At 38.8% G+C, this 12,306-nt stretch overlaps 1 protein-coding gene across 1 annotated transcript in view; it reads left to right on the plus strand.

Annotated features, from left to right (window-relative positions):
* Window positions 1-638: 638 nt before the first annotated feature.
* LOC131383908 (connector enhancer of kinase suppressor of ras 2-like) overlaps window positions 639-12,306 on the plus strand; it is a 65,554-nt gene continuing 53,886 nt past the window's right edge. Inside the window, exon 1 of the mRNA XM_058441496.1 lies at window positions 639-999. Within this exon, the coding sequence (XP_058297479.1) occupies window positions 936-999 (64 nt within the window). The 5' untranslated portion in view covers window positions 639-935. The remainder of the gene's footprint in view (window positions 1,000-12,306) is intronic.

The raw sequence follows: 12,306 nt of genomic DNA on the forward strand, positions 1-12,306 counted from the left end.
CTCTCGCTGTAAGCCCCGCGCTCAGTGGTGTCCCCCTCCCCTCGGTGGTGGGGCCGCGGATACCTCCTCAGCCGCCTCAGCTGCCGGAGTTCAACTGGTGGGCGGCCCGTCCCGCCGTGGCCGCCACCGCCAGGTCCCCTCAGAGGCCTCACAAAGCCATGCTCCAGCCGCCCGCACCTGATTGACTGACTCCGGGCTCTGGCTCTGCCTTGCGCCGCCACCGCCTCCGCCGCCGCGCACGCGCACTTCGCGCGCCTCTGTTCCCGGACGGCCCCCAGAGCGGGAACGCCAGGCTGCGAGCTGCTGGCACCTGTCTGCCTGCCAGACAGACCCTGGGCTCCGGCCTCGTGCCGGCACGCGCACGCGCACGCGCCTCGCGCGCCTGCCGTCGGCCCTGGGGGCGGGACCGCGCGGCAGCGAGCGGGCGGGGGGCTCGTGGCGCGCGCGCCCCGCACCCGAAGGCTGCGGAGAGATATTTTGGGTGGCAGGAGGCCCCTCGTCATTTCCGCCGGGCAGCTAGTCGTGCTGGGGGCTTCACTCCCGCGCGTGAGGCGAGCGGGCAAGTTGGCTGAGGGCGTGCGGCAGAGGCTGCTTCCCTCGGCGACGCGACCCCTCCAGCAGCTCAAACCATGGACGGAGACCCGAGCGGAGCGGCGGAGGCAGCAGCAGCAGCAGCAGCAGCCGCCTTAGCGGGAACTGAGCAGACCCGGCGCGGAGCCACGACTCCTGCACGTTTCCCTCCCCGTCGCCGTTCCTGCCAGCGGTTGGCTGAGAAACGTTACAGCCGCGAGACCCGACACACAAAAGCCGCTTTCTCCGCGCCGCCCGCCCAGGGAGGCTGCGGCCAGCAAGGGACCCCACCTGAGAGCAGCTCGGGCTGCTGAGTTCGTTTTGTGACTGAGCTCTGCGCTCTGCACGGAACCGACCCCGTACCCATGGCTCTGATAATGGAACCGGTGAGCAAATGGTCTCCGAGTCAAGTAGTGGACTGGATGAAAGGTAATGCCCGCTGCGGGGAGGGTGAGGCGGCACTGGGGCGCGGGGCACCAGTGCGAGGTTAGGAGGGGGCGCCCGCCGCGCCAGAGCCCGCCACCGCGGCTTCCACTGGCGGATCGTCGTACGCGTCGGGGCGGGAGTCCTCCAGGACTGGCAGGGGCCTGGGGTCCCCGGTCTCCTTTTGTCTCCAGCTAGAGGGGCGCGGAGCGGCCAGAGAGCTAGAGGGCAGCGGGCGCCACCCGGTTGGAGGCAGGAAGTCGGGAGGCGGAATACCGGCGCATCTTGCGTACTCCCCGCTCCCCTTACTGCCCCTGGGCCAGGAGGATGTGGCGACCCTTATCTCCCAGCTCAGGGTGGACTCCCCCAGGACCTGCTTCCCTGGTCGCCCTTCCCTGGCCCCTTTGTTCCTGGGAAAGCTGACTCCCCCTCGGCGGCCGCCCTTGCCAGGTGCCTTCCCCAGCGCCAACTCTCCCAAGCAACTTTTAGCCCGCATAATGGGGTCAGGACGCGGCCGCCCCCATTTGGAGCCTGGCATCCCCTCACACCCAGATTTGGCTGAGGATGCCCAGGGCGGGGGTACGTGCTACTTTGAGGGTGAGGACATCATGCTTCCCCTGGGACAGCATCCTTGCTGGTATCTGTGGGCTGCCTCCAGCGCATCACCTCGCATCCTTTGCCTTCTCTGCTTTCTCCCTTTCAAGCCAGTCGAGGTTTTGGACCTCACGGCTTTTTATTAAGGGCTCAACGCCAGATGTAAGGTGATGCGCATTCAGGTACCTTCACATTTCTTCCATCTCGAAGGTTCCCCCTTTTTGCCCCTGGCGATTTATAATAACCACAGTTATAGACACTCACCCTCCTAATCGCAAACGTGAGCTTTTTTTCTAATCCCTGGGCTTTCCTGTCTCACTACCTCCCTCTGTTGTCTGAGTTAAGGGGCTTGTAGAGGACTCCCCCACCCACCAACCCCTTGGATCCCCAGGCCTAACTCTTCCCTAAGATTTTGGGAATTGAAGAGGGGATGAATGGGATGGAATGGAGTAAAGGATCCGTGGCCACACTTGGGAAATGTTAGCTCTTTGCTCGAGGTCATACCTGAGCAAACTCTAGGTAGATCAGTCAGGGACCAAAGGCTTATTATCGCTGAAAATGCCCGTTCCTACGATGAAGGAGCCCCTTCTTGGGCTTACTTAGCAGTCAGACTTTCTAAGCTCCAGATAATTTAGAACAAAAGGTGAAGTGATTGGGAGGGATTGAGAGTGACAGGGAGAAACTGATTTTTTTTTGCTCATTTTTTTCCCCAGCCTTTTTGGCCGCTTGCTTATTCTTGTGGATTTTTCTTTATTTTGCTTTCCTTTTATTCCCTTACTCGCCCCTTTATTCCTCATTTACTTTGCTTTTCTTTTCTAATATGTGGAAACTGCTTTGTAACTGCTAAGCAGTACAAATGTGAGTGAATTGAATTAAACCTAATACATTATTTATCGACTGCCCTCCTGTGTGCAGTGCATTGTGCTAAGGTGCCATGGGGGATATAAAGATGACTAAGACAAAGTCCTGCAGTGGCTCATCTTTGCTGCTGCTTTTTCTCTTTATATATTTGCTATTGAAATTCCAATATCTTAGATTCCCACCAATTCTCCTCACTCTCCACCTTCTCTGTTTCTCAGTGATGGAAGAAAGAGCCAGAGTATATGCAGGAAGCAACAATGCTTAAAACCCCGTTCTTTGGACTTGTCTAAAAGGTTACTTTAGTTTGAGTCTGTTGCTGAAATATTAAAAGACAAGCTATCTTGGCTCCATGGGAGTCTGATTACCTTCATAGACTACCTTTCGCAAATTCCCATGATGCCTGTAGTGAGTGCTGCATACTCAATCTCCACCTCCCACCCTCCCAGTTATATTCTTGCAGTTTCCCCTCTCTCCATAGTTTAGGTCCACTGAAGCAAGTAGAATATATGATGCACCTATTCTGACACACATTATTAGTTGTTCAGTACACTAGTCCTTTAAAAATCTTTCCAGCCTAAAACGTGGCTTCTTTGAAGTTAGGTTAACATTGTTAGCTGTGATTTGAAATTTTTTTTTATATGTAAGTCGAATACCTTGTTTTCATACCTGTTGGTGACGCATTTTAGAGCTATTTGAAAAGATCATTTGGGTAGCCAAGATAGTTTGTGTATCGTGTACACATATGACTGGAAGAGAATGAATGATATAATTACCTGTATATTTCAAATCCCAAACTACTTACTGCTGAAATTTCCTTAATATTCATATATATTTGATTTGAGATATTATCAGAAAATGATATTTAAAAAAATAGTTGGATGAAACAAACATTTCCTCAACTTGTAACTTACACTGTTACCTTAATTTTTCTCTCTTTGCCCTTTTCCCCAAATAAAGTTTAACAAAGGACATTTTAAAAATATTTTCGTCCTGCAGTAATGCAGTAATATTTAAAAGTCAACTGCTAATTTAGGCTGTAGCTTTGAGATGGCTAAACCTCATTTAGTGTTGTATAATATGTAGTGTTGTAAAGGCAGTACCAAAGAATGAACAAGACTCTTGAACAACTGCAGTGTGGGAGTTCTTCAGAGGATGCTCCAAATGAGACAGTTTCATCATCCTTAACATTAAAAGTATATAGTATATGCTTTCAGCTGGTCACAATCATAAATAGTTATAACTGTTTAGTAAGGTACATTCTTTATGTACTTTCTAGGGTATTTTTCTCTTGACTAAACAGAAAAAGAATCACTAAGTGTATAAGAATAGGAATGGCCATGTATTTATGATTCTAGACAATTTGTAGAAGTGGTATAGAAACTCAGTCCCAGAGAGGGAAATGAAGGTGGAAAAAAAGCTGACAAGATTATTAAGCTTTAGTGGCATATATTCAAGATTATTTATGAGGGACAATTTTTACATTGCAATTTTGATGCAATGTATAAATGGATTCATTTTGATTGATTAATTTTTATTAAAATATTTGAGGGAGATGGAAATATAAAATTCATATATTGTTAGTAGTGAAGATATAAGGAAATCCTTGTATTCATTTGCTCACCAACTTTATTATTTGTAAAATCAAATTCTCAACTAAATTTTCTACTGACAATAAAAATTGGATATGACACAGTGTCAATGTTATTTCCAGTAAATACATGAACTCCTTATGAGTCAGTGAAATAAGTAGCTATATCCCAAATTATCCTGATAGTACTTCTGTCTACTTGGAGATATCTTATAGACCTTCAAATTAATTTTTAATATTAATTTTATAAAAATATTTTTGGAGAAAATCAAATACTCATAATTTAGCATTTGAAACTGACCTTCTTCAATTGGAAATTGCATCCAATCCCTTTGTAGTTTTTATATTTTAAAACATAAACTCTTTTCAAGATAAATAAAGGCAAATGAGTTATTGGAAAAAGCCATAGGCAGAAAAGTAGGCCAATAATTGTTCTAATTTTTCCTCCATCTGTTATTCTAAAATAAGTTATTTCTCAGCTCCTACCTGTTCACTTGCAGGGCCTGGAAATATTTCATAATCTGCAGTTGTTTGAGTCCCCAGACCATCTCTACTTTTTTGCCCACTGAAATATAACAAAAACCCCTGAATGCTTTAGGGCCACTGTTAGTAACTTTATTATTAATTTTCCTAGTCCATGTCACACCCAGTCATTCCAATTTTTTTCTTACGTCTTTTCCAATTCTGAGACGCATTCAAAATATCCACATGACTAAGTTATTTTTCTAGGACTCAGCTCCCTATATTACATTCTTCCAGTAATCTTTAATCTCTCTGAGTCAAATAAAATGATTATGACTTTTCAGAGTTAACCAATAGGCCCCATTTTGCTGGTCTTCTCTTACCATCTCTGTGATTTAGCTCCAGCCACTTTTGTATTATTATGTTTCTTAAAATAATATAAATTTTTAAGATAGCCTTTTCTCAACCCATTCCACAATCAACTGCTCTACTCTTTCCTGTTTACTATAAATCATTTCTTCAAGAGGCATTCTCTGACTTCTAATTTCTGTCCTGATGACTCAGCCATCTTGAGGATAGAAAATAAAATACATTCTTTTAGGTATAAAAAGCAAAACCAATGTTTTGTATACAATCCTATAATAGAGGAAAATGTAGTGATTATATAAAGTCTAGTCAGTATAAAAGTTAAATGCTGTAAAGGAGAATGTATTGGATAAGGCAAAGATGTTTTGACAGGTACAATACTCTTTAGTAATTATTTTTCCCGTCATAGGACCCAGAGCTGAGGTTGAAGTTTGTCTTTATTACATAAAGGAAAATATCAAAATTTTGAGTTAAACTGTCTTGAGAGAGACATTGGAAATAATTTTCTGGCAGGAACTACAAATAAGCTTAAGTGATCAAATTGTTTGTATCACTTCCTTTTGAAAAATTAGGGTATTTTTTTCAATTGAAAGGTGACTAAATTGGCACCAACAATTGTCTACTTTGGATTTGACTTTTTTGGGGGAACAGGAATTCTTGTCATTTTATGTAAAGAAGAAATATATCTTTTCCATATGTAGAATTTTGTTCAGAAGAAATGTTATTTTTCTTATAGTGTTATTAACATTTGCTCCTTAATGTAACACTCATAATTTAGTGCAGATTAGGAACAAGGAGTATATTTATGTAGATATATTTGCTCTATAGATATTATTTTCTCAGTGCTTTTGCATGGAAGGTGCTTTAATGGGTTGTTTTAAATTAATTATTCTCTGCTTTGGGGAAATTAGCCTCTGTAAGGGATGGTAGTGACATTGACAAACTTAGGCAAAGACAGAGAGAGGTGCCAACTAGCACACATAGTAATTTTTTTAAAGGCTGTATATGAGTACCACTGGAAAGAGAAGATGATAATTTTATTGAATCAGGAAGGGATCTGTGAGGAGGGTGGGGTTCTAGCAACTATTTAAGCTACTTATTTAATTAAAGCATAATCTAAGAGGGATGTGTACTAAATGTAGCAGCATAGCAAGAAACTCTAGAGTTGAAATGGGGTTATTAACTAAAGGGGGGTTGTATATAGGTTTGTCTGGATGAAGGAGAGAGGTGGGCAGTAGAGGGAAAATGAGGGAGGAGCATGAGTAGGTGGCACAAAAGTACAAGAACAAATCTGCATTTCACAAAGACAATAAAACTCTCATCATGTCCTGAGTTTAAATAAATGCCACATTATAAAACTTTAGCTGCCAAAAATAAGCCCACAAAGAATGTGTATTGAATTGGTACAGCTGTTTCAAATCTGTTTCTCAGGAATGATTTGAAAACAGTGTTAAATTATTTTGAAGACTAATTAAATCATTAACATTACGTTGTTAGATATTTCGAATTTTACTGAACCAAGTTCTTATATGAAGAATGGAAATAGACTTTTAAGTATTAATACTGTTCTTAAAGCAATATTAAATTATCATTTTTATTTATAACAGAGCAACCCTAGATTAGGGCTCAATTTGTTCTTTTTTTTTTTTTGAGATAGAGTCTTGCTCTATCACCCAGGCTGGAGTGCAGTGGCAGAATCTCAGCTCACTGCAACCTCCGCCTCCTGGGTTCAAGTGATTCTCATGCCTCAACCTCTCGAGTAGCTGGGATTACAGGCACCCACCACCACCCCTGGCTAATTTTTGTATTTTTTAGTAGAGATGGGATTTCACCATGTTGGCCAAGCTGGTCTTGAACTCCTGACCTCAAGTGATCCACCTGCCTCAGCCTCCTAAAGTGTTGGGATTACAGGCGTGAGCCACCGCACCCAGCCTCAAATTGTTCTTAATGACTTTTAGCTTTCTATGTGTCTTCCCTGCAGTACTTCACACATAAGGGTTATTGTGAAAAATAAAGTTATTAGCTTCTAAAAAGAGTACTAAAAGAATGGATCATCTATACTAATTTTTAAAAAGGGTGGGGGAAGGGAGTATAAAGTAATTTGAAAAAAATGGAGTCTATAAGTTTTAATTGTTTATGGCTTTTTATTGTTTAGTGTCTGATTAAAAACAGCAAGTATAGTCTTCAATGTGGAATCATTGTGTTGAATTACATTCAGTGAGTGAATTCACAGTTTTCACGTACAGCATAGGCCTGTGTTCCTCAAAATGGTATATTTTTGTGGTTGTAGAAGTCAAATGATCAAAAGAAGCCAAAGAGTTTTTTTGTTTTGTTTTGTTTTGTTTTGCTAAGCTTTTTAAACATTATATTAAAACAAACATGGATATTATATTCATGATGTAGAAAGCAAAATTGGCATTATTTCAAAGATGAGACCAGAGACTTAACAGGAATTTTAGGCTTGCAGCAGGCTGTTTAAAGCTGTATTCTCCAGACCTCCCAGGGTTGAGTACACTCTTTTGAGCAATTACAGATGCATCAGTGGAAAAGTTGGAGAAGTGGTGGTTGAGTTTAAAAAAGGTAAAATTAATGTACTCTGTTTCCCTTTTTTTCCTATTACTACAAGACACAAAATATGACCATTTTCATTTGAGGTCATGATAATTGTAGCATCTTAATTTTGTTTATTTGTTTGATCCATACACCTGCAGTCAGGATGAATTCCTTGAAAATGAATCTCATCCGATCTCATTCTCTCACTTTTTACCCTCATCAGTTTAAAACAATTTAATGACTTCTCATTGTTTTTAGGGTAAAGTCAAAGTCCTTAACATGGCCTATAAGACCCTTGAAGGTTTGGTCATTTACTATGAGGTAAGCGTCATGCCCAGCACCAAGTATACAGGCTGCCTCACCGTCCTTCCTGTTTGCCTACCACTGGGCATTTGCACTTAATATGTTCCCTCATCCCTCTTCACCTAGTTGAGTCTTACTCACCCTTCACGTCTTAGGCTTTTTCTCATCCACCTTAGGAAAGCCTTTCCAGATTTGTTAAATCACATCAAATCCTCAGTTATATGCTGTCCTAGTACCATGTATATCTCCTGTGTCCCATTCACCAGTTTTATTTTTATATTAATTTGGATGGTTATTTGATCTCCAACTCCCCCACTAGATGAGTGCAGGGACCCCATCTATTTCTTGTACCAGTGTGTAAAAAAGTATCTGGTATAAAATAGGCACTTAGAAAATATTTGTTGAGGGAAGGAATAAATTAATTTATTCACAGATTACTGGTCTGTCAGCAAATCTGCTTTCCTAAATGACAATGCACGTAAAGTCTCTTATAATGCTCTAATGGATACTTCAGTGCCAACTTGTATATTGTGTGCCAGAATACAGTAGAAGTAGGGTTGCTTTATCCATTTCTCATAGTTGTAGTGCTCTAGCCAATTCAAAGATACGAATCATGGTTTAAACTTATTTTGTTATAAAATAATAATTTCAGTAAATTAATAACACGTTTGTATTTATGCCATATTATAAATAGTATAAATATTACTAATGTCACTTAATAAGACAACATGATAAGCAAAGACTTATTAAAACATTAAAACACCCTCTTTCTCCTAAGCATTTATTTCCCTTCATTCAAATTTTCTAATTGTTTCTTCATTTGGGTATTTTTTAAAGAACTCTATATATTTTAGAATGCATGATAGAGTGAAATTGATCAGATGTCTTAGTTTTGTCCTCATAAAAATAAAAACAAAAAGCTCATATAAAAAATTAAAATGCATTATTCTGTTGTGAGGATATCCTTTATTTGTTAATTGGGATGATAAAATGGAAAAACAACCCTTGGGCTTGATGAAACCATTATCTTATTTATTATATTTAGTGTTCAGTTTCCGTTTTTATTAATAGGAATACAATTAAGGTATTTAAAGCTGCATCTTAAATCAGCATTTTCTTGGGTAATTTTTCACCCTTCCCTCTGATTTTGAAAAAAAGAAAACTTTAAAAACTAGATGTAAGTTTATCATTACTAATTTTTGAAGGGCACTTGTTAAGAACATATGTACAGAATTATTGCAAAGCATAGTTTGCTAAATACAGGTGCCTCAAGTGGATTTTCTATGAATTACATGCTGCTAGATAATCACTAGTAGGCAAATTACCAAAAATTTTCTAATAAAGCCTGCCTCCTCCCAATTTAGAATCATTAAAATAAAATCAGAATAAGTGAAATTGTAAAGATCTTAATAGGCATGCCAGTTTGTTAACTCTTTATAAAACCCCATCAGGCTTAAATGTTCTAGCTAGTACTGCAAAACAATGGATTGCAATTGTGCCCTGATTTGTCTTACAAACAACTATTCTACAAGATGGAATTTTTAAATTTTAAAGATGTATTTAATTTATTGTTTGATTTTAATTTAAATTACAATCATTAATTCTAATGGAAGTTTTCATTATCTTACTCTTGCAATTTCAGGAAAAAAGAGTTTGTTGCTATTTGCATAAATGCATTGAATTTTAAATTTTACTAAAGTGCAGTAATAACTGTTTTAGCTTTCTTTGTTCATCTATTGACTATTTTACCACAACATAAAATTGTTTGAAAAACCAAGATTTATTTAATAAACCAAAACTTGCACTGACACCAATATATGATAGTTTTTCATGATAAAAATATTGTTACATAACTAATATCAAGTATAGCATACATGACCGTTATATGTTTACTTGACATTAATGTTCTTAGAAATTAGGTAGGTTGGATAGTCTTTAGTTACAGTGGTAGATAAGAAGAAACCTCATTAAATTAGTTGCCTTTTTAAATGTTGCTCAATATCTTTTTTTTTTTTTTTTTTTTGGTGTTTGTTTGAACTTTTTATTTTGTTCCAGATACGTCTGCTATTTTTAAAACAGGCTTGCAACATGTTTTCTTAAGTAATAGCTAGAACAAATCAATGGAAGCCTGGCTTAGATCCTAGATTTTCCTTTTTTCAACTTACTTACCAAAGATTATAAAAGAATCTATTTTCTAGTAAGTTGTTTGTTATACTTAGCAATGTAATTTATTAGTAAAAACCTTTAAAATGCTGGCATTAAATAATACAGCTGAATGATTAATGTTAACACTGGCTGAATTTTTGTTTTAATTTTGGTGTGTTTTTTATGTGTATATAGGAATTTATTTTGTATATTTTTTCAGAAAATTTATATTTTAATTTTGCGAAAATCATTTATATTTTGATTTTCAAAACAGGCCATTGGGATATTAAATACATATAACAGAGAAAGTGTAGAGATTTTGCTCATGATGCTCAAAACAGACATATAGTAGTCCAGTGGCTAGTTTTCCTCCTGGCCTGCTGGAACCTACATAGAAACCAAGTTTGATGTGGTATAGAGCTAGCATAATATGGCAGGGCTAGGTGCTCTTTCCCCATTTCCCATTATATTGGTGTCAGGATGAGCTTTGTGGCAGTCTCTGTTGGCACCAATGTTACATTAAATCAAAGGAACAGGGCCTCCTTATCCAGAAGCCTGCTCTGTTGCCTTCTAGCTGTCAGACCAGAGACTTTCAGTTTGATGTTGACTTGACACACACACAGTAGTTAGTTCTGTGAAATATTTGGGTTAGATGATTTTTCTTTCCAGTGGCCCTAGACATAATGCTTTGAGTTTATGTATGGTAAAAACCTGTTAATTGAGATTCTGTTTATTTGGGATTTGTGATAATTTCACTGTGCTCCTATTGAAGATTACTCTTAATATGTGAAGGAAGGGTTTGCTGATCAATCTAATAATGCAAACAAGATTGGAAAGAAATTGTTTGACCTGGGACAATACAATGTCTTTTTACTATACTTTGCCAGGAGCCACTTACATACTGAAAATATGCTAGTTAGAAAGGAGTTGTATTTTTACTTAGAATTTCTGTATACTTAGAATTATCAGTTTTTATTTTTTGGAGTATTTTGCAAACATTATTTAATATAGCTTGGTTCTTCTCATTCACCCAAATTGGAAAGGTCATGTACTTCACATTATATTATTACTAATAATCTTTAAAAGTGAGATAAGGGAGAGTTATTAACACCTTTTTGTAGGTAAAGTACAGAGAAGTTAAGCAGCTCAACAGAGATTGTACAGCTGTTCAGTGAAATTAGGTTTGACGTCAACTTTTCCCCTACTGGATTGGATTTACAATTTAGTGGGTAAAGGACACAGTTCAGATATGTACACAATGGTTTTCAGAATTGACCTTTTAAAATTTTTTTCTGTATTTTCTATCCTTTTAAAATTGGCATAATATATAATATAGTACAGGTAAGAGCACTTTGGAATCAAGATACCTGGGTTTGTATCCTGACTTTAGCACTTCTTAGCTTGTGTGATCTTAGGAAGATTTTAAGTAATTTTCCCAAGTTTTCTCCTTTTTATAAAATGGGGATGCTGGTATTATCTACAATTACCAATCTAAAAGGTGTTTCTACATTTTGCCACATTTTTCTGTTGTGGTATACTTAAAACAATGCCTTGTATATAGTAAGCACATATAAATGTCAACTTTTTTAAAGGAAGAGATTATATTCTGTTGGCAATATTCAGAGGCAGAACTAATAATAGATTATATTTATTAAGTGCTTACTACATACTGTGTCCTGTGCTAGGTGCTTTCCCTACATTACATTTAATGCCTGTCTTAGCCCTGAAAGGTTGGACTTAATCCCTATTTTACAGATGAAGGAACTTTGGCTTAGAGAGATTTTTACTTAGAAATGTTGAATGACTTGTCCTATATATCTGTATATTTATTAAGCAGGTGTTTGTTTTAAGTATTTATTTCTGATTGGTTCCAAAATACCTAATATTTCCACCTTGCTTTTCTAGCAGAGGTAGATGTGACGTGAGAGGAATCCTAGAAATACTTTTCAAAGATGTGTCTGTCCTCTCCATCAGACCTACCTTCTCTAGTATCTGGTAAGGTGGGCTATAGTTTTTGTGTCCTTTGGGCTTCTAGTGAGATGTGTGTGTGCACGTGTGTATGCATGATGAGTTGTTTCTACTTCTCAGGATAGGGCTTTCATTAGTGACAAAGATGCCACATATTACTGTAGTCTCGGTGACAGCTTTTCTATTTTGAAGTGACCCCTAGAGTTTGATGTTCCCCTCTGCTGAGTCTGGATGTAGGCAAAAAAAAAAAAAAAAAAGCCTACTCTGAGCACTACTGCCAAGAACCCAGTGCTGAGATGTTTTGTTCTCAAAGGATTGTTAATATGTGGTGCCTGATAATAGACATTCATAAGTATATCATATTTTACCAAAAATAATGATGTTTTGTTCAGATTTACTCAACAGTGATTAGCCTTGCTACCTGCATTTCGTTAGTGTTTCTTTGAACAGCAGACATTTTTTGGTGCATTCCG

The sequence above is a fragment of the Hylobates moloch genome, unplaced genomic scaffold, assembly GCF_009828535.3.
Source record: "Hylobates moloch isolate HMO894 unplaced genomic scaffold, HMol_V3 SCAFFOLD_7, whole genome shotgun sequence".
In the NCBI taxonomy this organism is placed as follows: Eukaryota; Metazoa; Chordata; class Mammalia; order Primates; family Hylobatidae; genus Hylobates; species Hylobates moloch.